This window comes from Hetaerina americana, unplaced genomic scaffold (genome assembly GCF_022747635.1).
Source record: "Hetaerina americana unplaced genomic scaffold, ioHetAmer1.1.p SCAF_5, whole genome shotgun sequence".
NCBI classification, from domain to species: domain Eukaryota; kingdom Metazoa; phylum Arthropoda; class Insecta; order Odonata; family Calopterygidae; genus Hetaerina; species Hetaerina americana.
This window is the reverse complement of record NW_027287095.1, coordinates 85,427,836-85,453,871: the sequence shown is the minus strand read 5'-3', so window position 1 is coordinate 85,453,871 and position 26,036 is coordinate 85,427,836. Positions and strand designations below refer to the sequence as shown.

The 26,036-nt window shown below is 36.6% G+C and overlaps 1 protein-coding gene and 2 non-coding genes across 3 annotated transcripts; 1 reads left to right on the top strand and 2 right to left on the bottom strand.

Annotated features, from left to right (window-relative positions):
• Positions 1 to 1,204: 1,204 nt before the first annotated feature.
• Positions 1,205 to 1,276, bottom strand: TRNAM-CAU (transfer RNA methionine (anticodon CAU)). Its single transcript has one exon. It is a non-coding gene; the product is annotated as a tRNA-Met (tRNA).
• A 1,588-nt stretch (positions 1,277 to 2,864) lies between these two features.
• TRNAH-GUG (transfer RNA histidin (anticodon GUG)) lies at positions 2,865 to 2,936 on the bottom strand. The gene has a single exon. It is a non-coding gene; the product is annotated as a tRNA-His (tRNA).
• Positions 2,937 to 3,481: 545 nt separating this feature from the next.
• Positions 3,482 to 24,897, top strand: 14-3-3epsilon (tyrosine 3-monooxygenase/tryptophan 5-monooxygenase activation protein epsilon). Its single transcript, XM_071591767.1, has 6 exons — positions 3,482 to 3,612; positions 12,467 to 12,666; positions 17,762 to 17,868; positions 22,357 to 22,494; positions 23,813 to 24,021; positions 24,667 to 24,897. The coding sequence occupies exons 1-6, from the start codon at positions 3,549 to 3,551 to the stop codon at positions 24,720 to 24,722; spliced, it is 774 nt and encodes a 257-aa protein (XP_071447868.1). The 5' UTR covers positions 3,482 to 3,548; the 3' UTR covers positions 24,723 to 24,897.
• The last annotated feature ends 1,139 nt before the right edge of the window (positions 24,898 to 26,036 follow it).

Below are 26,036 nucleotides of genomic sequence, written 5' to 3'. Positions count from 1 at the left end.
AAAATTCTCCCATTTAATTTTAACGTTGTTTGGCATATCATGAATTTCTGCCGCGAGGCAAAGAAGATGCTCTATTGAACCGATCGATACCGATCGACTGTTATTAATTTACGAATAGAAAACAAAAAAGTTCATCCAATTCGAAATCACTGCCATTGTTTTTGTTTTCCACGAGGAAGGGCGTGTGGATACCACAACTCCTTAAACGATTCATGCTTTGTATTAATATGGAAGTGCTCAGCAGCATCGCAACCCAAGAAGATGTAAATGAGTCTTATTTTCTGTTTATGAGACTATTGCATAAGACATAAGTAAGACTTCACATCCGTGATAGCCTCCATAAATACTGTCATTCGAATTTCAATCATATCGTGCTAAATGTTAAAATCGATTGCATCACACCGTATACACAATCTCCCCCTATAACCACTCGTAGTAATAGTAGCAATTAATAGGGGAGGCGACCGGCAGCGGAGGTCATTTGCGCCAGAGGGAATTTGTGGGTTATCTGGTAGGATGTTTCAGAGAATGGAGGAAGGGTGGAGAGAAACCTGGCGTCGGCATTAGCTTACTCTTAACGAAAGGCGCTCAATTTAACGTCTCATCCGACGGACGGTGTGCTAAAGTAAAGTGCTCTCCCCATAAAACTCCGAGTAAGGATCAGAATACTACTGAAAAATCCGACCAACACTGGAATTCGAACCCAGGCCCTTGGGGGCGGGAAGCCAGTGCATTAATCCCCACGTCATCTCGATCTTCCAAAACCACTCGTTTTTCTATTTTTCATTTTCGTTGATGAATACAAGGTCTGTCTCAGAAGAAGTAGGACTGAATCAATTTGAAGAAATTATTGTCAGAATTGATACATTCACTCAAAAGTCTTCAAAGTAGCACCCTTGAGCGTCCACACACCGCTGCCGGCGTATTTTCCACGCCTCCTGGAAGGCGGCACCCGGAATGCTGCTAAACTCCCTCGTCAGGACCTGTTGTAACGTTTTTTTTTATTTTTTTAAATTCAGTATTAGTCCGAAAACAGCGCATTTTGGCCTTTACATCGAACTGTTAACAACGATAACAATGGTCACATTTACAAACACCCAAGCCCTAGATGGAGGGAAACTCACCCAGGCGGGAATCGAACCCGCGACCCTTGGAATGGCAGACGAGGACGTTACCCCGCCGCCACCGGGGTCGGCAAAAAAGTTAGCAGAGCGTGGTTTCGATCCACGGACCTCTGGGTTATGGGCCCAGCACGCTTCCACTGCGCCACTCTGCTTACGCTTGAATTCTCATTCACATGTACGAGAAGGTCTTGGCAAATCCGACTGCGAATTTCCTTTTGTACGTCCGAGAGCACTCGCGGCACCAACTTCGTACACACCTTTCTCATGCCGATGTTTTCTGTCACAAATCAATTTACATTACTTTTAGGGATGCTGAGTTCATCAGAAACCTAGCGAATACTTAATCTGTGATCTCTGTCCAAAAAAAAACCTTCACTCTTGCAAGATTGTCGTCACTTTTTGAGGTGGAAGGGCGTCCTGAACGTTCGGCGTCTTCAACATTTTCTTAACCCTCCCGAAACAGCTTGTGCCAATCAAAAACACCTGATCTAACCATGGCGTTATCACCATAAGTTTCCTTTCGCATGTTATGAGTCTCTTTCCCAGTTTCACGCAAAATTCGATGGCGGAGGGCTGTTCCAATAACCGGTTCATGACGGAGCGTAACGAGGTCACATTATAGAGGTTTTGTAAACGAATGATCCGCACTGCACCAAGGCTGGGAGCCAACCGCCACCGTCCTCCAGCCTTTCCTGAGACTCCCTTCCCTCGAACTCAACCAGAGGAACCGCCGCCCGCCCGTCCGTCTATCCAGGAAAATATAAGTTCTACTAATTTTGGGACAGACCTTGTAACCCAGAGACTAAAAGACCAATCACGCTCAAATAAACGTTTATCCCCTAAAATTCTCCTTCGAGTCGTCCATAATACAGTTCGGCTTGGCTTGCCAACTACTTAGATAGCGACCAATGTCCAAACTCCGCCTTCAGCGAGCCTTAGCGCGGTCTGAATCCATGGACTGGCCCTTTCAAGCACAGACATGCTCCGGCCATTATAATTTTGAATTGCCCCTTCCTGCCATATGATTGCTGTATGCAACTAGACCAAAGGTGAACGGATGCAGAATCCTTCCAAAAACGTCGACGCTGACGCATACACTCTTAAGTCAACCAACTACACCACCATAAGAGGCCTACCGCAACACAAGCGACGCGAGAGACAACTGACCTGGAGAACGTGCTTAGTGCCCGAAAAGAAAGCCTTATTTCTGTTTCAGGTGCTTCAGCGTGTGAATATCTTGTCGTGCTACATCACCTAGGTACTCATCTGAAAACATTCGCGAAGTCGGTGGAAATTACTTGGTAATTAAAAATGAATTCTTTAATGAAGCAATAGATGAGGCCCGAATACGTAAGTTTACAAGTTAGCATAACTTACCCGTCCGGCAGAAACATGACAAAGAGGTGCTGAAAATGTTTAACAATTCTGGTTTAAAAAAGCTACCATCGTAAAACTTAAATAATATTTGGTTAAATATAAAATCAAATGCGGTAGTACGCTGAAATTAGCAAAAAATTGTTCCATGAACAGCAACTTCTGCAGCATGATGTGAAGAACAACCACACTAGGGCACTATTTATGAGGTGGAGTGCTTTCCTAGGTGTATCCTAGAATATATGCATCTGAAAAAATTTTCTTCACACTTCGACCGAAAACATTTTGCAATTGGCGAAGTCGAAGAAAACGGATAGATGCACAATGAAAAAAAAACGTCCCTTGCCGTGTCAGTGACAATGTCACTGCCGTGACCAGGATTCGAACCTGGGTTATTGCGGCCACAACGCAATGTCCTAACCACTAGACGATCACGGCTAAGCCGGGACCTTGAAAAATTAAAGGATTCTGCACATTTTGATATATTATGCCTCTTTCTCAGCTACAATGCTGTTTTACCATACCTATCCTGTGACGGCATACGTTTTTCATTCATTCGGAATTCCGGCTTGTGATTAATAGTTGGTAACGTAAGATGGCGCGCACTCAATAATGTAATCAATTATTTCTTTCAGTGAAGCTTCGAAAGAAGATATAAATCTTAAAATTAAAGACAAAATGACTCTATTTTTATTTTTTGAGCTCAAAAATGAATTTATATTTCGAATAAAAGCTTTCTTGTTTATAATTGCATGTATAGAGTAACTACAACCACATCTTAGTGTTTACTATTTTAATGCCATGTATGAAATATTTTACTCGGTTTTCCCTATAAAAATTTTTTATTTTTTCTATCAAATCATTGCGACCAATTTATATTTATTTCAACAGAGAATATATTTATTTTAGTAAAGACTCTTTTGAACCGCGGAGGAGTACATTCTCAGCTATGTGTTAAGGCGCCATCTATAGAGTTGGCGGGCGCGGCCATCTTACGTGTTCATAGGAAGTGTTCTTGTTCAAGGGGAGTGAAATCCTAATTCATCCGTCATGTCAGAAAGAGATGATAACGTTTACAAGGCGAAATTAGCAGAGCAGGCGGAAAGATATGACGGTATGTATACTTATTGTGTGCAGGATTACTATACAGCTGACATTTGTTCTTGGAAAATGTGCCGACATAGTGAATGTTCGACGCTGCCGCTGTGCATCGAGTTTGACATTAGTCTTATTTAGTGTCGTTTATGTGGACTCTCGCTTATATTTTCTGCGGTTTCTGTGAATTTTAACAGTTTTACATTGTGCTATTCAGTATTTTAAACCTTTTCGTGACGAACTTTAATGGCGCCGGATTAACAATCTAGAATATCGGAGTTAACAATTGACTGAACAAAATTGTATCAATGCGTCTGGGACTCGGGATATATTTTAAGAATTTTTTGTTAAATGATAGCTGGTGATACTAGGAATTTTCATAGGGCCTCGGTAATTTAACATTTCTGGTCCTTTGTCAAGTATTTTATTAGAACTTGATTATTTCTATTATTTAAGAGTTTGCTTCTTGGTGTGCATTTGTCGTAATTGATTTTTTAATTCTTGTATGTCACTCCGTTTGGAAAATTTCGGCTCTTATTGCTGACAGCAATAATATTCGTTGAAAGTGATATCTAAATACGTGGGCAGATTGCCGAAAATAATAGTAATCCGTATTGTTAATGCATTTTAAGTGATTATTGGGTGTGGCGATTACCATGATAGAGTCATAGTGATTGTTCTAAGATCGAACATAATTTTTTTTTAATGGATTTTCGAGATTTCGCCGTCTCGCCTGATATCAGGGAGGCGTCTTCCTCCAGCTCTTGTGAGAGTACGTCGCTAGTGAGTCAATCGATGCTTTAACTTTGTATGAATGCGAGTTGATATGGAATTTAATCAATTTACGTATCTTATCCTAGTATTTCATGTCGATGGAGAAATTCGTTACTTCTCCGGTTATTTTTAAGTTTTTCTGTAGGGTGTGCAATTCTGAAGACTGTGAAAGAAATATTTTTTCGATGATAATCAGGTCATATCGTCTCGTGTTACTCTGACGAAACTATTTGCGGCTACCAGAAATCAAGGTGAACTGTCTGGCATCGCAGCGTGGAGTGTGTGGGCGTCCGAAAGTTTTAATTTTTGCTCGGTTAGGGCCCTCCTCTATAGTAATATGAGTTGAGGATTCATCAGGTTTTCAGTACTCCATAAAATTCTTTTTGGACACTAAATGTTAATTTCTACAGCTAGTAATTTGTGTATAACGAATTGCTATTTGATCTGAGAAGTGTAATATCACAAATCGCAATCGCATCAATGTAATTCGAATTGGCACTAATGAAAATTGTAGTGCACTTTATATTTTACCGATAAGTTACGAAAAAAATTAGCGGCCGACATGGCATGACTGTTGGACGCCCTTTTGGCGGCTGCTATTGATCTACACGATGCTGACGCTCTAACCTCGCCGCGGGTTTCCTGTGACTGTAGGTTCAGTTGCATTTATTTATAAGAATCAAACAATTTTTTCTTGATGCTAATTTTCACGGAGCAGTTTCCGTACCACCCTCGAAATTAGTCTAAAGATTGACTGCGGCATGTCTTATGATGACTCAAGCTAATTAGTGAAGTGGTAAGGTCGTTCAGCGAGAGCTAACAGACTCAATTTCTTCTTGATGCTAAGTAATTCGCAATTTTGTTTGTCGTGAAAAAGTGATTTGATACTTCGTACTGATGTGTTGTAATGACCCTTTTATTGTAAATTTATGGCAAATTTACCCCTCCCACCTATCATTTTGGAGCTGGAAATCCTTAATCTTCGGTGCGGTCATTGACAGTCGAAGCCGATTGGGGAGTAGGGAGACTCGCACTCTACGTCACGTGGCATACGACCACGCGTGGTGTCTGTCGAGGCGTGGTCGCGGGTGACGTGATGGGCTAGGAATTCCTTTCTCTCACACCCAACTTCCTCTTTGCTGCGTTAAGCGCTGGCCATTTTCAGGGAGATTCCCGTCAGATAAGTCATAATTACTCCCCGTGGTACTACCAAAGTCATTAGCCAGTACAGGCTCATCTGGATGACCTACTCCCTTCTGAACTCGGCCGTTCAGAGTCCCGAGATTGTGACGCTCGATTATTTCTTCATCATCTACTTCTATATCTCATCCATTATCTCGAACTCTCGATACTATCATTTGAATATCGCCGGTGGCTGACGTCATTTCCTTCTCAAAACTGATTCGTTCTTTTGCCGTTAGCCGTGGGTATTTTCTGTTTTCTGGTTAACTAATGAATATAGTAACCATTGGTTAATAACCGTAGTAACGTTTCAAGTAAGTATGGCTGTGGTATTAGATGTACGTTAGTGATGAGAGTGGATGGGGAGTTCTCGAGGATTTTTTCTGGGAGCCTTAGGGGACTTCGGCGGCGCCGGCACGGGCAAACAATTTGTTGCCATGGTAACGGCGCGCCCTACTGGTATTGATTTTCTCGGTATTCTGCGAGACGTACGGCTGCTTACGACGACGGTGGCGGCGGGTATTGGCGTGGTGGGAGGCTGGGTGAAAGGGGCGGAGGGGGTGCCGCGGATGCTCTCGTTTGCCCTCTCCTCTGCCTCTCCCCTCCCAGAGCTCCCTCAAAAACTGCTATCGCCCTCTTCTTTCCGTCACCTTCGTCATCTTGTTGTTCGGTGGGTTCACTGTAAAGTTATGGCCTACTTTTTTCAATCTACGTAACTTTATTTAATGTTTGGTGGGCCATTATGTAAGAACACTTGGACCAGACAATCCTGAATCAATGATAAGAAATTGGCATTATTCGTTCATATTTCGCATTTTATTGTAATATGGTTCCAGTTCTAAGTCTTACGAGCTGAGCTTGAGTAGTGAATTTTAGTTTCACGTTTTTCTTAATTTTGTTAGACCTTATTTTTTCATTTTTTTATCATTTTCGATTTAATCATTTTGGGGAGAATATTTTTTCGTTCGAAAATTTGAGTCACTATGTGCACAGAACATGTATTTTCGTATTTGCAGTATTGACCAACTCCTAAAATGTATTTATTAATTTACGTATTCATTAAAGACCATCTGATTTCCAAATGGCAATTCCTATGAGTGAGCCTCTCTGATGAGTTCACCTGGGGAAATTGGATTGTAAAATTCATGTAGATTCTTCACTCTCAAACTGGAGCAGTGATACTTTGTGGTCATGCGTTTGACAGAGGACTCATTTAGTGAAAGCACTCAATGATGTCAAGAACTAAATGCCTCCACTCCTGATGATCCTTAAAAAACCTTTTCTGGGACCTCGCCCATTATCATTGGTGCAGGTGTTCCTAGCCTTACAGAGAGTTCTAGGGTATATGTTGAAATTTAGATGTTTTAGGGTGGGAGCAACAGTTGGAAGCATGCCTTCCATGTGTGGGACCTGGGGCAAGAGAAGCACAGAAGTACCATTGTTAGCCATAATTTGAACCTTTGTCAACCCACTGCTGTTGTATATAGTTTTCCTGGGGAATAGCTGACAAAAGTTCAATGTCTTTCATATTTTGATGCAGAAATATGTCAAGTTCCTGTTCTTTAATGTAGGAAAGTCTTCATGACTGAACACTGGCTTTTTAGAAAGATTATTTTTAGGTTGATTAAATTTGACTGAAATTTGCAACTTATGTCTTAACTTCAAAGTATAGAATGTTATTCAAGCTGTATAGCAAGGATGTAATAGCTTTCATATTTTGTAGCAGTTGCTAGAGCTAACATAATTTTCTGTAATTCCAGAATTGTGAGTTTGCTCTTACGGTCATTATGGGACCATCACCTTTAAAGCATTCGGTAAATCATTTGGTTGAAGGAAGCAAATAAGCATTAGCCATAAATTGTAAATTGATGAAGACAGAGTTAAAAAACTGACTTTGATTTGGTGTTCTGCTCAATTGTTGTAAAAGATGTTTTTAATGTAAATGTTCATCTGGGTGTGGTGAACCATTTGTACTTCTAATGTTAGCATTGATATATGTCCCAGATATTTCTTCTTGTAACTGGAATGTTGTTTTATGATGTTTAATCTCTATGGGAAATAATTCGGTAATTATTTTCCCCTAAGTGGAATATGAAACTGTATATATAACTGTTGTGCCTGGAAAGCAGTTGCAAAAAGGGTATCTAAAAATGTTTGTAGTCTGAAAACTCCAAAATTGTGTTGATAGTTTGAAATTAAACTCAATTGTAAGGCGGAAATATGAAGTCCATGATTCGTGTGGATGCATGATTATGGAAATTGACCATGATATTGCCTGAAACTGCATTTTCCTTCCGATTCTTTTCCTATGGACACGTGCTGTGGTTAATCAGAAGGTAAACTCAATTTGTCGATAATAAAAATAGTTAAATTTTTAAGTTCCATTGATGCATATTTACTCGCTGTTCAGCATAGTCACATCACAGATAGACCCATGCTGTCAGGTCTTTCAGCCAATGCATCTTTGTTTTAAATTGAAAGTTATTGCAATGTCCCATTTTCCCAGGAACTGCAATTTCAGTTAAGTGAGCTGCTAATGGTCAGTTGTAGTCTAATCCAAACTGTAGGCTAGATAGTCTACAATCTCCAGTTCAAATTCTGGATGCAGAAACTGCTTGCTGAGCCACACAAGCTTAATGAGGACCTTGCCTCGATGGTTGTTTTTGATGAAGAAACACAGCTTCTGTGATAATCCACTCTATACATTTTCATTAGTTGTTTCAGTGTCTTAAAGCTGAAAATCGCCCAGTAAGAGGCTGTTTCTATTCCCTAATACTGAATCCATTGCATTTTTCCAAAAATATTTGCCAGAAATTATTGTAGTTTGTCAGGGGCCAAGAATAATGCCACTCTAAGCAAATTACATTTTTTTAAGGCATATACTAGTTAACCTTTGTTCCATCTCCTCTAGCAATGTTGCCCAGAAATTAGCCATCTTATGCATATACTCTCAACTACATAGATGTTATTACTGTGCTCATATGATCCGTTTTGTAGTCTTCATTATATTGATCTCTCTCAAATGTCTTGTAATTTGGATGTTCAATATTAACTACAGTGGTGCTTGAAAAGCTTATGATAAATATACATGGAAATCATGAAGTTAATGCGATGATTATGCCTAATGCCATCGGCTCATGCCTGGAGATTTTCTGTGATGGATGGCCTGAGCTCCAAAGTGCACTTTTGATTTTCCTAGTACTTTCCTTAATACTTCCAAACCCAATGTCTTAATGATGATTCATAATTGAACCCATTTCTCTTAATTTTCATAAATCTGTGGTGAATTTCTATTGGGTGGATATTTTTGGTTTTCAGGAAAAGTGATAGTAGGTAACCAAATGCATTCTGTATGCAATAGAAATCATTTTTTGTGTGCATATTTCAGACTGCAATGCAATTTTGCAGAGGATATTTAAATTAAGTTGGTCAATTATAATGCTTCCAATAGGAAGTAATTTTCTACTGGAGTTAACTAATGTTAACGGGTAGGGAAGTTGACAGTATTATGTGCACAGGGAGAGCCCATGTGACATTAGATGCCATAGGATTATCATATAATAACAGGCTTAAAGAAGTTTCTTTCCTTTTCCATTGTCCCATTTATTTTTTAAGTTGGGCAGTGGAAAATGCAGAAATCCCCTGGAAAACCTCTCATTGCATATGGGAATGGTTCACAAATTTTGACATCAGTTGGAAATATCTATAAAGAGCCCATTTTACGCACAACAGTGGTGATATGACTAAACCTCAAGTTGTACACTGAAAATATAATACTTGACATTGTCAAGGCTCATCATTTGAGCATCTATGCATTTTGTATTCTTCCTATCCTTGTAGGATATACATAGTTGATTTCCTAAAAATTTTGTTATGGGGTTGGACTAAGTTTGGCCAGCTCTCTAATAGTAATACATAAATAAAAGTTCAACATTTAAGGAATGAAGAATTCATTTGTATTTTACTGTGTTAAGCTGTTGAACATGGAAGAGCAGCACATTGGTCATGTTAACTTTTAATTGGAATCGGCAACCTAACTTAGTGATATGCCCCAGAAATCCAAAGACCAAATTGCTTGTCAAATAATTAGATTTGAATGGAATTCAAATGCCAGATTAAATGGTTGATAGGGTATGCCAACCAATCGGGCCTTCCTTAAGGCAAACATCCAATGCGATTTGTGCAAATTAGATGGCCCCATTAATGGTGAAACGGTGCCACATAAGGAAACAACTTATGATTGAGAAATCAGAACTATAAAGAAGGTAAACTCATGGCAATGCTGCTATAGTCCTGCTTTTACCATTAATTTAGCTCCCTGGGTAAATAATTATTGCTGAGAATTGACCACTTTCTATGAGGTCACATGCCTGAGTGAAAGATGATTAGAAAGCAATAGGGACATATGAATTTGACATTATTTTCTAAGCTAGTACATTCAACTTCAACCAAACAAGAATGAATGAAGAAGGGTTTGGTAGGAAAAACATTAACGCCAGGTTAAGGATGGTTGCTCAGTAGAAAATGGCTTTTAGCTGCTTGTATTTCAGTTTCAAAATGTGATCGTTTTGAAAATCTCCATTATTTTTAAACTGTGTCCTATTCCTAATATTCTGTGTAAGAAATTGGGAATCTGACTCTGGGTTGACATTATAAATGGTGACAAAATCACCACTGCCCTGTATGGCAACTTACATGTTTACTACCTACGGATTGCAATCGCAATTTATTAATCTACAGCTTCTTGCTTTTGAAAAGTAATTGGTACATTTAGAATTGGGTTTTGCATGACATCGGATAAAAAGTTTTTTGTCTAGTTTAAATTTAAACACCTGAGGGAAGTGCATTGTTGCTAAAGCTTACTTTTGTATCAAACTTTACGAATTGAGTTATTGTCACAATTGGATGTAGAAAAGCTGGACTAGTTGTATTAACCCAGAGAGTTATTAGTTAATCCTTTGCTCTTAAAGTGAGCCATTATTGGAAATTGTACCTTTAAAATGTACCTGGGGTGATTTTGATTAACTGGAATGGATTAACTTCAATGCTGGTGATATATTTAAGTTTCTACCTTGGGACAGCCAATTGTTCAATGGAAAAATGTTTTCGTTCTTGAAAGAAAGGAATTGGTTAGTGGTGGAATGTTGTTTGCTCAGGAAATATGATTTTAGGTTTTTTACTAATGCAAGTCAAAGAAAAATTTTATTTTTTTATTGATGTGGATAAATTCCACAATTTTGCCAAGAAATCCTCTACATTAAGTTAGATTATATTATTTTCAAATAATACAGTGTGTAGCATTAGATTTTCTTGGGTTTGAATAAACCTGAGATTAAATAATACTCTGTCCTCTGGAATTTTTTGTTTTATGCTGAGAGGGAAAATAGACATGAGCGCAGACAAATAAAGGCACTTCATGCCAATCCATTCTTTAAATGTTGTATCTTTGCTTAATGCATGGGAAACTTTCATAAGTTTATCATCAAGTTGCTATTTTTTATTATGCAACACATTAAAGTTATTTGAATGTTTTTCATATTTTCAAAAGCCTGCTCTTAAAGTGAAGGTCTGTGAATCAAAAGGACATGCCTTTAAAGGGTGCTGAAAAATAAGAGCTGAGGCATGTGCTGACAATTAAAAAACACCATAAACACAGTGATTAACTTGAAGGTCGGTTTGGTAGGTGATGGTAGAGGTCATGCAGTACTAAGTCTGATGTTGTGTGAAATTCACACATCAAGGTAGAGGGTCCAGTGCATTACCCTGTGACTGTTATGGTTTCCCAGGAAGGTCTTGTATTTGGAAAGTCACATAGCTTGAGTGGAGCTGCAGGTGTCCTGGAGAGGCTTGCCTGGAAAACAAACAGGGCCTCTGGTCAGTAGTCCAACACTCTACCCCCTGGACTATCGCTACCCTCAAGTTGCTCACATTAACCTTATAATCAGTAGGCTATTCAGAAATCCACTGAAATTTCTAAAGCTAAAGACTTCATTTTTGTGAATTTCTCAGACCTTGTGGATCACCAAATTTTAGATACCAAACAATTAAAAATTTATGATTGTGAGATAAAAAGTTTAAAGAAGAGAATGAATATTGAGTTTGGCTAATTTGATTAGAATAATATTAGAGTGCAGCTGCATCATTTCCTTTCCCTTAAATGGACTAGCAATAAATTACCATGTTTAACAGGCTGTTTTAAGATTTGGTCAAAGAATAGCCCTTGTGATTTGAGATAGCTCATCTGACAGTGGAGCCCAGTTGGCTATTAAAACAAATCTTGGCAACAAAATAACTTAAGTAGTTATGTAGTCTCGGTTAGATTAGAACATATTGACCCTGTAATTGGGTAATCTGGGCTTATCAAAAGACGGGCATATTACTGGTAATTTTTCGCGGGCATAAAAATAGAAATTCTGGAACCGCAATGGATATTATTTTCTGCTAACATGTTCTATGCCCCACCATATCATTTTTGCTTAGTTTAAATTAGTAATTGGAGACTCATTTGTTTTGTGTGATACTTAGACTTATATGTTAACACATCAAATATACAGGTATGGAAATGGCTAAGCATCACACGCGAGTTAATCTTCCTGTCATCAGTTCATTTTTTCCTTCACTATTTATTATTGCGTATCTTGTGCACTGCCCCAACTCGGTGTGTTTGTGAAGAACCTTTTGTACCTTGAACATAAGAAATACATTGTTTACTATGTCGGAGATGGAAATAACTAAAAATCCAGCAGTAGTTGAGGTCAATTTAATTGGTCAAAGAGGAGATGTGAACAGGTTAATGGCTATTTAGCTAATTTCCATCTGTGATGTATCCAACTAGCCTATCTGCTAAATGAAACTAAAATGTCCTGGTCTTGTGTGTAGTTTTCAGTTATAATGTTAAATATAATTTTTATTTGCAGAAATGGTAGACTCTATGAAAAAAGTGGCCTCGTTAGATGTGGAGTTGACAGTAGAAGAACGGAATTTACTGTCAGTGGCCTATAAGAATGTAATTGGGGCGCGAAGAGCCAGCTGGCGCATAATCAGCAGCATTGAGCAGAAGGAAGAAAACAAAGGGGCTGAGGAGAAGCTGGAGATGATCCGGCAATACCGATCTCAGGTGAGGAGTTTTTTAGTTTTACATTTCATTGTGGTACTGTCTTTACAGCTCACTGAAGAATGGAATGGCTACTACACTCACTGGGAAGTCTCTTTTAGTTTTTGAAGTTAGAAATGTGCTTCAAATTCATGGATGTCGCCTGGAGTATGGGAAGTAGTACCAGCAAATACAGTAGTAGTTTGATTTTACACCCTTTATTTATCTTTATGCATCTCAATGATATAATTCTTAAGCATATTGTAGTAATTAAGAAATAGATCTCTTTTATGGACACACAAGGTGAGCAGAAGAAACCGATTAATCTCGACCTTGTGCATTAGAGTTATTATAGCTTGTATCTTTTAGAAGAAATAGTTGCTTTAGTGATTGTGTTCAGATGATGATCAATAAAAAGTTATTTGCTGGTAAAGGCAGCGTAAGTGTTAATCTTCAGGGTGTGAAAAAAAGCAATGAAGAACCAAAAAATATGTTACTGGTCTCTAATAATTTTACTTTCATGTGCTTAATTAGTGAATAGAATGCATGTTGGGTTGAACATGTATTTGTTTTTCTTAAAGCCAGCCACCTTGTATCATTTATGCGTATCAATTTTGCCTAATAGCTGTTTAGATGAAGATTGATATGAATTTGTACCCCGTGTTCTTTCCTGGTTTCTATGTCTGTGGCAAATTTATTGTCACAATTTCCATTGCTGCCCTTACTAGCATCAAGGGCTGTTCTTGTGTTCTGTTATTAGCTTTAATTGATATCAGTAGGCTTTCCAAGAACCAGTATGCAATTAAGCTTGCTCAGCATTAGCAATTTTTCTGGATAGAATGCTAATGCATAACGGTCTTGATTCTTTTCTGTTGAAATGTGTTCAAAGTATTTCATTGTCTGCTTTTGAAGTGTTAATCTTTAATAGTTCATATTTTAGTGGCAATGAGAATTATGATGGAAAGGTAAAACTTCATGCGGCAATACTATGCTTTAGGCTTGTAGTTCTGTTCATCATTATTCAAGTGATTAGGTAAGTCAGTATTTTCATGTTACCTGAAATTTCTTGGCTTTTTGGTTTATAGCGCAGTGTGTAGATGGGTGGCGGCTTATTTACATATTCTGTTCTAACTGCAACAGTAACTGCGCAACTAAAACTTGTGGAAACAACAAAGCTGATGTTTTCAATTAATGGATCAGTGAGTTGAAGAGCAATTTCAACTGCTGAGAAAAAAACTTAAATTGAAAAACAGTTTAGTTCAGGAGCCATTTGTTATCTTGAGGAATTGGTAGAAGAATTGAATGCGGTAAGCCCCAGCTAATCCAGACACGATGGGGTTAGGGGTAGTCTAAATCAGGTGAAATTCAATAAAAATATCCAGGTTTGTGAAATGGGTAACTCCATGAAACATTTACTCAGTAGAATTTTGTGCACCATAAATCACTGGTGAATTTAAATGGTTCCCTCAGTGTGATACATTTGAGTGCCAAACTTTTATGATGATACCATTTGATCTTAATAATTTTTATTGATTAAATATATTGTTTTCTCCAAGAATTTTTAATTGATTCATTGGACCAAAGCAATGGTCTTGTATTTGTATGTTATATTATCCCATATGATTTTCTGTAATTAAGGAAAAATCGAGAATTTATTAAAATATAATTGTAAAATAATTAAAAAAATGCTGGTTTTCCTTAGTGATATTCGATTTTAATGATGCATGGTTGGGAACTTTGGGGTATGATGAGCATTAGGGCACTTGAGTATGCACCCTTTCTTTTACAGATTTTGTTTGGGAGCCGTGGGTTCTCATTGTAAAGCTTGCATATTTTCTATCTTTAGTTTGCCAGTATATGCTGGTTTAATGTGTTATAGATCTGAGGTAACTGAAAATGGTATTTTAGCCAGATTTTCAATTGTGCCATAAATGGTTTAACCGGGTTATTAATGGCACTGTTGGTGCTCTTTTATAATAAATATTAAGGTTCTTCCTAAACCATCATAGCCAACACTACTTGAAGTAATGTTCTCTCCATTCAAGAATATAGCAAGTTTTTAATCCTGAATCTTTTATTTAAGTATCATGTTAGTCCACATGATCCTTCAAGCACATAACACATGCGAACTACCACTTCTAATCTGACATCATAGCAATTTTCTGAAATTCTCCATCCATTTTGTGGAAATGTATGTCAAACTCTCAACAGTAAGTGGTGTCTACAAAATGTGTGGCATTAATGTACACATATGAATTATGTTTCATATGGTGATAGGTTATACAAATGTATCACAGGTTTTGAGTCCAAGGTGACAATGTTGGCTCTCATTGGAAAGAGGGTAGTTTTATTTTTAAGTGTAGTGATCTCTTAATCAGCACATTTTTTCAAGGGACTAACAATTCTGAATGCACTAATCAGTTAAATGTGGAAACTAGGTATACAAAGAAGTACAAAGGAAAAGGTATAAAAAAACTAAACAACACAATAGGTATATGTATGCATAGGAAATGTCCAGGAATTAATCTAGACTGTGCTAGGCACTTAATTATGCGGTGTAATTGATACACAATGCCTGGTGGCATATGTGGAATATTAATGTCTCCTAATAATGAGTCAAGTCAGATTTAAAGAGGATAAAACTAGAAATACATTGGAATAGAATGAAGATACATCAGCATAATAAATCATAATGGGAGATACACAACATTAAGCATAAATGGAATAGTAGCCAGGGGCAGTGGACTCATTAGAGTGAAGACAGAGAAGGGTATGGCCGAAGGAAGATAAGAACTACAAAAAATTGCATATTGAAAGCTGCAAACTGAACTGCAGGAACAGCAAATTGGAAAGGCACAAGGAAATTATGGATTATATAAGAGGTGATTAGGAAGATGAGACAAGTGAAGGAAATGGAAGAAATAAAAACACAATTAGGTAAAGTGAAGGAAAAAGATATCATAAACCAAGGTGGGGAAACTAATAGAGTGAAGGTAGTGTGGTGCTCAACAGTGTGAGGGTGTATAGAGTAGAGTTCACAGAGGAAGTAGGAAGTGGTCTTGCTTTGCCAAAGGGGAAAGCATCATCAGGAAGGAAGGTGGTACAATCTGTGCCCACTATCAAAAATATGGTGGGAAAATTGTTAAGATTCAAGAGAAATGGAAGGAATATGTCGAGGTGGCGAGGGGCTAGGTAACATCCCTGCAGAATATTCAATAATTTATTAAAACCAGGAAGGAAAGCATTTTTGGGGAGAAATTGGCTGGAAGAACTAGTCAAATCAGTTTTAGTTAATTAGTTGCATCTCAAAAAGGGATAGGCCGAGTCAGGAATTCCAGAATAATATTTTCACATGCAGCCAATATATCATTTAGGATCATGATTGATTGAATGGAGAGGATGGAAAGTGATTAAGGGTGTGACTGGTTTTTGTTCAGGGAGGGGAAGGCACAACTGATGCCATAGTAGTAATGAGGTCACTGATGGGAGCATTGAAATCAGCCTTGAATTGAATTAGAGATACAAAGTAATGCAGAATTGCTGTAGGGTTTCTTGTAATGTGCTGTATCAGGTTGCCTTCTTGTTCGCAAACTTTTCCATGTGCTGTGATAGCTAGAATACGCATTTTACTCATGGTACACTATCATGTAATTGTGGAGAAGACTTTTCACTTTATTATTCTAATTTATTATAGAGGTTTATCAATTACAGTTTTCTCTTTCTACCCTGTAGACAATTACATAGCAATTATGAGTTAGCCTTTAAAGCAACACCACCAGAGTGTACTTAACACAATACTAATTGTTATCATATTGAGGCAAAATCAGGTAGGAAGTGTGAAAAGGTAATTTCTTGTATAAAAGATCATGTATAACTTCAAACAAAGTGAAGCTAAAAAGAAATAATTGCCAAGTATAATGGTGAAATGGGAAAATCGTGTGCTAATAAATACTCTTTTTTTTTACTCTTACAATGCCAATTCAATACATATTTGTTGCTGGGGAAAATAATTGGAGTAGAAGTATTTCCCGTTGTTAAAAGCTGGGAATATGTTCGAATATCCACAATGGAGGGCATGTTGGGAGGCAAATCTAGGCTAAAGAAATGAAATATTCCCTGATAAGTGAATGTAAATCTTCACATGAAATTTGCATTGCCATGATGCCAGTGGAGCAAGCAATGTCTCTTGTCTAAAACTTATCTGTTTGTAATTGCTATTGATTAGTTCTGATGTTATGTACTAATGTAGTACCTGATGCCTTCGCGACTTAATTTAAGTATGTAAATCAAACTGTTGATTCAGTTCACTGTTTCGTAAAACTGGAATGGCAGAAAATTGAATTCATACATAGAATGTGTTGCAATTTTATTAAGTAGTATTGACTCTCAAATGAGCAATAATGTAGGTAATCAGGCCCTATTCTTTCATCCTGGAGTTATTGTATATTTCATAATATTGATTAAATGAATTTTTTTTTCACATCCCCAATAAGGTAATAAGTGAACACCAAGGCCATTGTTATAAATTGCCTACCCTTAAGTACTATTAACCACATTATAATTACAGCTTACGATCAACCATAGTTTGTATATTTACCGGTTACTTAGTTCAGATTGATTGGTCCCTTGAAAAAATATTTCTGCTGAGTTCTCCTGTAACATTTACTTAGGTGGAATGTTTTATTATACCTGCATGTTGCAGTTTTATTTTTTCATCTCAGGTTGGGTGGAATATAAAAAATTTTCCATTTGTGAACACACTTAGTGGGTTAATTGCAGCTTGAAATAGTTATAGTTTCAAGCTGATGAGGCATATTATTTTAGAGCTTAGTATTCAGCGTGTGTTGAGATTTTAGAAAATATTTCTTCGACTCATTGAGCAAAATATTATTTGCATCCAGTTTTTCATTTAAAATTTTTATAAATTGAATTTTTTTAAATAAATTAAGTGAAGGCCGTTTTAACAACTGATAAAATTATGAAAAGGCGTTTTTCATCTTTTTTGATGAAATTTATTTAGCATGGTCATTTCACTCAGTCCTAATTTTTCACTCGAATGAAGTTCATATCAGAGGATTATTATGCCATAGGTATAACTTTTGTGAATCTTATTCCTTAGGTTGAAAAAGAGCTTCGAGAAATATGCTCAGACATTCTTGGAGTCCTTGAAAAGCATCTGATTCCATGTGCAGGAACTGGGGAGTCTAAAGTTTTCTACTACAAAATGTAAGTGATAATGATTTATTGTTTTTTTTTGGTGGATTCCTTGATGATATTGTCTAGAATATATGTCCTGTAGAGATACTATTTTTGGTTTCTTGAGAAATTTCTAGATCATAGGAATTTCCCAGAATTGCAAATCATTTTTGTTTTTCATGTACATTACTGTATAGTAACTATGATTTTGTGTATATGTGGTAATAATTTGACATATCACCAATTCATTTTCGCAGTTAACACTCTATTGCCTGAAATAATATACTTACTTTTAAAATGTATCTTTTTATTTGTAAAAAGATTTTGACTTATTTGCTAATTGGTTTGGTTGCTTTGATAATTTTAAGTTTTGCTTTTTTCAGTTATTAACTGACAATTATTTTGAGATAGTAAGAGTTGTGAGATACCTTGAACATGGCAATATCCGTATTGTACTTGAATTGCATTAGTTTGATATTCTAGCATATATGGTATGCGCCTATAAAATAATTGCAGTTACAATGTTGCATGCAATGTATTATTGTGGAAAAATTGCTGTGTGATTTGTGAATTATATTATGCAATTAGAGGACAAGTATTCATTGCTTTGAGTATTGCTTTGTAATCTATTCATTCTAGTGGCCTGAGGAAAAACATGTAACTCTCTTCTGTTTTTAAGTGAAAATCCGCTTCTAGAAGTTCTCCATTTCCCAAAAACCAATGTATATGGATTTACTCTTCAGTATTTGTAAATCGTACCGACTGATTTTCATTGAATGGTATATGGGCAGACAATAGGTAGATGTTCACTATTTAGGGTTGGTTTCTCTCTCACAACCAAATCTTCTTTGGTAGGTGTGAGTAAAGATTTTGAGGATATTTTTTGTGCCCTCAATTGGTATAAAGGTGTAGCGAGGATTTAGAAAATTAATTGGCTTCATATCTTAATTCAAGGTCACACTTAATTATTGTGGCTCAGCGCACTACTGGTAGGCCTGCAATTTGTCCAATAAAAATTATTTTTATCTCTTCTGAAGAATTGATCGTTGATGATGTAAGTTGAATTCATCCTTAGACGAATTATATACTATTATAGAAAAAACAAATATTGTGCTACAGAAATTTCAGTACATTAAACTGAATTAACAGGGGTCAGGTTAACTGACTTTAGAGAAATCTGCACTGGGAAACTAAAGAAGAAAGGGTTTCCTTGGGAAATAAAAAAATATTGCAATTGGAGAAGGGAGGCTTTTTGCAATGTTATGTAAGTCAGTCATACATACGTTGCAACTTTTATTTAACTTCATATTCAACTTAGGTGCAATGCTTAGTGCATATTGCATTTATGCTTATCTACTTTGTGAAATTAATTTAGAATATGAGGATTGGTGGAGGACTGGAAGATTTGAAGAGCCTTACTTGTTAAGCTTTGTTCAGAGAGAATATACTTACTATAGGCATAAGTGTATCCTGTTTTTCATATCATATATAACTGAATATAAGAGCATGTATTTTTTGTTTCATTTTAATTTTAAAAACCACATAGCATTGAATAAGTCTTTGAAATAAATATTTAATGCTTAAGTTACCATACCCAATATACAGAATATGTTAAAGTTAGGTTATTAATAAATGTTTACTAGTAATTTAATCATGGGTTTAAATGGTAAACTGTTTGAATTCAAAAATATTTTCACCAATTATTTGGGCAATGGTGTCAACTGCAACTAATCTTTTAAAAATCAGATAAACTTTGCATGAAATGAATCTAGTTTTAAAAAATGAGGGAATGAAAAGTGACATGAGAATAAACTTGTGAAAAAAGAAGTTTTTACACTTCATATTTCATTGAATAAATAGGTTCCTAATTTTGTGGGATTTTATATCTTATCACATTTACTTTGCATTTTAAGGTATGCCATTGGCAAATTATACGTAGATGTATGTAATTGAAATAACGTTGTAGATTCCACTCCTTGAATGATAACAGCAAAGCATGCCTCACGTTTGTGATAGATGTTTGTAAACCACGAAGTAATGGTGAATGTGTAAAACATTGAAGTCCACCTTGATTTGTTAAATTTTTAATTGTGCAACTAATTATGAATTGGAGAGACAAGTATAGTAAGCTCTCACTCATGTGTACTTTTTTTGTCTGGATAAGGAAAAATCTTAACTACCGAGGGAGTTGACACTGAAACAACTCAGTGGAGTGTTTTCTCTCTCACAATATTTCTGTCCCTTTGATCAACCATTACTTAAAATAATTCTGTATAATATATTAAAGTCCCTAGGTATAAAAGGATTCCATTTAAGTATGAAATAAACGTATTTCTGGAAAATATTACCAAAAATGGTAAAAATCACAAGTAATGTCGAGCTAAACAATGGCAATGCATACTAAAATGATTTAATAATAGTGTTACCCTATTTCTTGTGAGTATGGTAATATACTGAGGTAGTCAATCTTTTTTAGTTATTAGGAGGAGGATTAACTGAGGCCTAGTTTTGTCTTATTAAAACCAATTGTTAGGTAATGTGAATTCGATTCTTAACTTCTTAATGTGGAGATAACCATCAAATTTGATTTAATGGACAATCGTGGTAGCTCATCTGTTTGTGTAAACATTGTTACTTCAGTAGCATCATCTGTTCATTATTGAGCTTTTTATAGGTCAGTTTTGATCTTAACTAGCAGTCATAAAACCATTTTTTGGTCTTAACCAGAATTAAAGTTAACCTTCATTGCCATTGGGACATAATGAAACTTTGCTTGGGTGTTACTCCTGTAATTTTATGGCGATGCATCTCATGGTTGCTGATTTTTTCTGACATGCTTAAAAGTTGCATCCTTAGTTTAACCCTCTTAGTGCGGCGGGGATTTCAGGGGTACTAGTGTGAAGTGTAATTTAAGAAAATGTATCACCTTAGGAAAAAAAACATTATGAAGTTATTTGTTTAGATATCCATACACAGTTTTTTTATTTTAAAATATTATATTGTAGTTAATAATGATGTAATACATTTACATCATCTGAATAATAAATGTAATTATTACAGTATCATAAATTTGAATAATATTTTTTTACCAATAATATTTCGATTTTTAGACACAAAACTAATATTTTTTTAAAAACATTTTTCAATTAAACTACGATATTTAAATATAATAAAGAATCGAAAAGACATGTAGAAAATATTATAAATAAATAAAGAAAAACCAGTGAGTTACAAATTTTTTTGTCAGCCTCTGCATAGTTCGATTTTGTTGAAAAGGCTGATCTCATTGAGTCAAATTGGGACTTTTCCCCTTTCCTTGAGACTGCGGCAATGTGCTTACAATCTAAAGGCAGAAAAAAACTAAGTTCTAACTCACAGAGAACTGCTGACAATGTAATCCATTACACAGGGCGCGACGATGGCAAGAGAAACCAAAATGATTACAAAGCAGTGCTCTCATTTCATCGTCTCAACAAAGTCTGAATAAGCAGGTATATATCAACACCACGACACCACAACACATTCAAGAGATTACAGATGAAAACAGATTAGTAGCCTTTCAGTGGCTTTTCATAGTGGAAAGACTACTCAGAAAAAAAAACGAGCAAACAATTAGGCAGAGCTTCCCGACATGTACAAAACTGAACGAAAAATTATGGTAAGAATTATACTTTTTTAAAAGCATTTAAAATTGCTAATAAAAAATTTAAAAAATAGTTACGTAATTCTATGGAATTCAACCTATCGATAGCACAAAAAACATAAATTATTAAAGAAAAAACCATAAGTTACAACGATTTAAACAAAAGCCTACGCAAGAGCCGATATATTGGCCCGCCGCACTTTTCGCCAGGGATACGAAAGCCGATATATCGGCCCGCCGCACTAAGAGGGTTAAGTATATTTACATGTACATGTTGATTTTACTAAAATATTTAAGAATATTACAGCTGATATTTTGTGGTGTATCTATAAAATTTGGTCAGCAGCATTTTAATTCCATGAGTTATCCGTGTATATATTTAAGCGTATTTAATGAATGTAGTATTTATGAATACTGTAGTTAATGGAGTTATCAGCTTTTGACGAGGAAATATTACCATGAGTTATTTTTTAACTGTGCTATGAAGGATCATTTCAACGGAAATGAGATATAGGGATTTAAGATTGTCTTCATTATTGTGAATTTCATTTAAAAACTTTATCTATGCTGCATCTTAGAAGCAGAAAGCCATTTATTGATTGAAACAATTTTTCAAGTCTGAAGTAAATTTGAAGTAAAGATCTTTTCATCAAAGGAAAACTGGCTGTGCTACTAATGCTTTTTTAGTATGCGTATGTTTGGTAGTTTCTCAATGTACCTTCTATGAGCCTTTGATGGACACAAGTAGCCAAGCTAGCCTTCGTCTAAAAGACATTGCTTTTGTTGCCAGCATATTAATGCATTCCTTTCTTCGCTCAGGTGTTTCTAACTGTACTCATTTTTTGTAATGACAATTATTTGGTTTGGTTCTATAGGAAGGGAGATTATCATCGGTATTTGGCGGAATTTGCCACTGGCGCAGACAGGAAAGAAGCAGCAGAAAACTCACTGATGGCATACAAATCTGCCAGCAGCACAGCAATGACTGAATTACCCCCTACTCATCCTATCAGGTAGGAACTGGTTTTATTGCAATCCTCATTTTTACGGCCTAATCCTTCTTTCAGTTGATGAAAAATGGTCACTTGTGATCCAGGTCAACTATCTGGTTTCATATTTGGAGAACTCTTTTAACTTCTAGATGTGACTGGCACCACAGTGTTTATGTACTTCATTTCATGGTGATATCTGATCACCTTTTGATCCATCCCTGAATAATGAGTGTTAAAGGTCATATCATTACAAATGGTTGCCTTTTAGTTAAGGAAGCCTCCTACCATAAAAGTTGGCGGGATATTTTGGTGTCTCCAACAGGTTTTGGATAAATATTGTTAGGGGATGATTGCTAGAGATTAAGCTAGTATAAACCCAAGGATATATATTGCATTTACGTCATCTTACTTCTCCTTGTTCTATTGTGATTTCAATATTGGTCCCAGTAGTCATGATACATGACAGAATTATAACCTATATGGTTGGGATATTTGCTGTTGTTTTTTTTCATAGACATTTTTGGATTCAATAACATTGACAATGATAATGTGAATGTCCATATGGTGTGCTCTCAAATATTTTAGTTTTAAAAAAAGAGGACACAGGGTTTATCGTAAAGTATTCACTGAATTATGTAATGGTCTTTATAACCTTTAAGAGTAAATGGAGGTGATTTTAATAATTTTGAAAATTGCCAGTTTTCATACTAGTTTTAATGTCAAGGTAATACATCATGGAAACATTGAACATGTTCTGTATGGTATTACGTTGACTTGGGATATATTGAATACATTATGCTAAATATAAATTTAATTAGTTGTGTGTGGGTGGTGGTGTATGGAAATCAAAAGTTTCTTCCAATGATTGCCTGATGATCATTCAAAAATGGGGCTGAGACTCTTTTCGATAAATTTGCATGCCCAGCATTTTTGGATTCAAACTATTGTTAGGGTACCAAAAGCATTACACTCGCAAGTTTTCTTGCGTGAATTTGTGTTACTCATGATGCTGATCAGAGTAGTTCCCTCCAAGGATGTATAACTATAATAACTACACTTGAGAAGTGTTAAAAGTATTCCATCCAATTGTTTTACTATGCATGTCATACCATAGTTGTCATGCTCTATTTGTGATTCCCTGTGATCTTATATTATGATGCTAATTTAAAAAAATGGAGTAAGGTCATGACTTAAGTTTTTCTATGATAATGTCAATTTATTTCTTGTGATTAGAAGAGGCTTACTTCATTGTGGATAGACATAGATAGTCCCATCTCTGGGAAATACTGGAAATCAGATTTATTATGTTGTAATGTTATCTTTACCATTTTATTTTCAGGCTGGGTCTTGCTCTTAACTTCTCAGTGTTTTATTATGAGATTCTCAATTCACCTGACCGAGCTTGTCGACTAGCGAAGGCAGCATTTGATGATGCCATAGCGGAGTTAGACACCCTTTCAGAAGAAAGTTACAAAGACTCAACCCTCATCATGCAGCTTTTGAGGGACAATCTTACTCTTTGGACGTCTGACATGCAAGATGCAGAGGGTATGTTAATGGCAGTTTATTCTTTTTTTATGGTTTTTGGTTTTAGCTGGTTATCCTGGGTAGTGTATGGCCCAATGGTTAAACTTGAGTGACCAACAGGTAATGTAGATAAATTTTGTATTTTCTTCATTTTGTATCTTGAGATTCATTTCTTTTCTTGATTATTTGTGGTGTGTTTTTTAATGAATGAAATGTTCGCAAATGTAGGAGAGGTTTTTCTCCTGCATGAGTGATCACATTTTTCTTTTGGAAGGTGTAGGGCCCCTCTTAATGATTTTCTTAATTAGTTTCTTATTAAATAGTTGCCATTTTGTAATTTTTATGATTTAATGAAGCTCTAAATTCTTAAATATTTCATCGAGGGGTTTTCTTTGTCATTTTGATTTTGTTGGGGTTCACATTCTATGGGTGTTAAATCTTTTTATTTTCTTAATGACTCGTATTTTTGTTAATCATATTGGCTGCAAAACTCATTCAATACTGTCAGAATGTTGAATATTTTTAAAATTTTATTTTTGAACACCCAGGGAGTCTTGAGTTGACTTAAATTTAAAGAGTGTATCAGTATTTTGAGATTCATTCTGAAGACATTTCATAGCAATCTGAAACATGTATTTAAACTGATGGTCGATTTAATCCTTGCAGCGGACGCGGAGCAGAAGGAACAGCTGCAGGATGTGGAGGACCAGGACGTGTCGTAACTGTGTGGCAATGCCGATGGCCAGTGCACCGCTTGTGTCACCACGGTGGTCTCTTCTTCATCCTCTTTGTTCATTGGGCGTGGCCATTCCGTTGTGGACTGAGGGAGCCCCCTCATCCCCCCTTGCCCCCCCATGCAAGAGAGAGGGAGGGAGAGAGAGGGAGGGTTTGGCGAGAGGTGGGTGGGTGGGTGGGGGAGGGGGGAAGAGAGGGGGGGTAGGGGAGGTTGTGTGTGGGTGGGTGCGTGCGTGTGGGGGAGGGGGGAAGAAGAGAGGATGGGGTGGGTGGTGGAAGAAGGGTGGGGTTGTGGGCGCATGCATGGCCAGAGGAGGGAAAGCAATGCTGTGCACGCTTGTTTGTCTGTGTGTGTATGTGTAGCGCGCGTGTGTATACCAAGAGGAGGCATGTTTGCGCGTGTATGTGTGTTGTTGTGTGGAAGGATGGGGTGGGGCATAAAGGGGTAATAATTGGGGGAGTGAGTGTTGTGAATCCCTAGGTCACATGTGCCACGTTAAGATGGGATTGGTTAGCATGGCAGTGTTGAGTGAATGTTCTTGTGTGTATGTATGTGTGAGAGAGAAAGAGAGAGAGGGAGTAACAGGTTGGGATGGGGAGAGAGCTGTATTTAGGGTGTGGAGAGAGAGGGGGGGGTTAGTTAAGGGGGTGGTTGTTGGTGGGTGGGTGGGGGGGTTGATTAGTGCCTGGTTGTGCCATCGTTGTCGTTGGGTTAGTTTAATTCTCTCTCATCCTCTCCTTCCCCTCTCCCTCCTCATTCCTCCCGCATTGTATCACCTTTACCCGTCTCTTTTGCAACCACCAGCCTCCCCTGTAGGTCCACTCTTTGCCCTTTGTACTTAAATTTCTCCACCTTTGATGTTGACTTCTAACAAAACTTTTGACACTATTCGTGATGCAGATGTGTTTAGATGGTATGAGTTTGTTAAATAAATTCATATAGTTGAAATTTTGTCTGAAAGCTCTGGGAAACAAACTAAAACCTCTGTTATGAACTCCTAGAGCTTGAGGTCTGGGGAAAATTTCAATGCTAATTAAGGTTGAGGAAAATTCAGATTTTTTTCAAATTTTATAAATAATCCTAATTGTTTGAACACTTGGAATTGGATGTTTTGATTAATACATTGTTCTGTTGGTGATTCCTAGATATCATTCCAAGTATTTACTGTTTGTACTCTTGAGTATTATGAGCAAAATTAATTCACCTTGCCCACAGTTGTGATGCTAGTTAATTATTAACTGGTACTTTGACTAGGGTATTATGGAGAACTTAAGCTTATGGAATTACATTTTTGCTAGGC

Coding starts and splice junctions, on each gene's coding strand:
- 14-3-3epsilon (XM_071591767.1), top strand. CDS start 3,549: ATGTCAGAAAGAGATGATAACGTTTACAAGGCGAAATTAGCAGAGCAG. Junction 17,869..22,356: donor AAAGTTTTCTACTACAAAAT/GTAAGTGATAAT, acceptor TTGGTTCTATAG/GAAGGGAGATTATCATCGGT. Junction 22,495..23,812: donor CCCCCTACTCATCCTATCAG/GTAGGAACTGGT, acceptor TTTTATTTTCAG/GCTGGGTCTTGCTCTTAACT.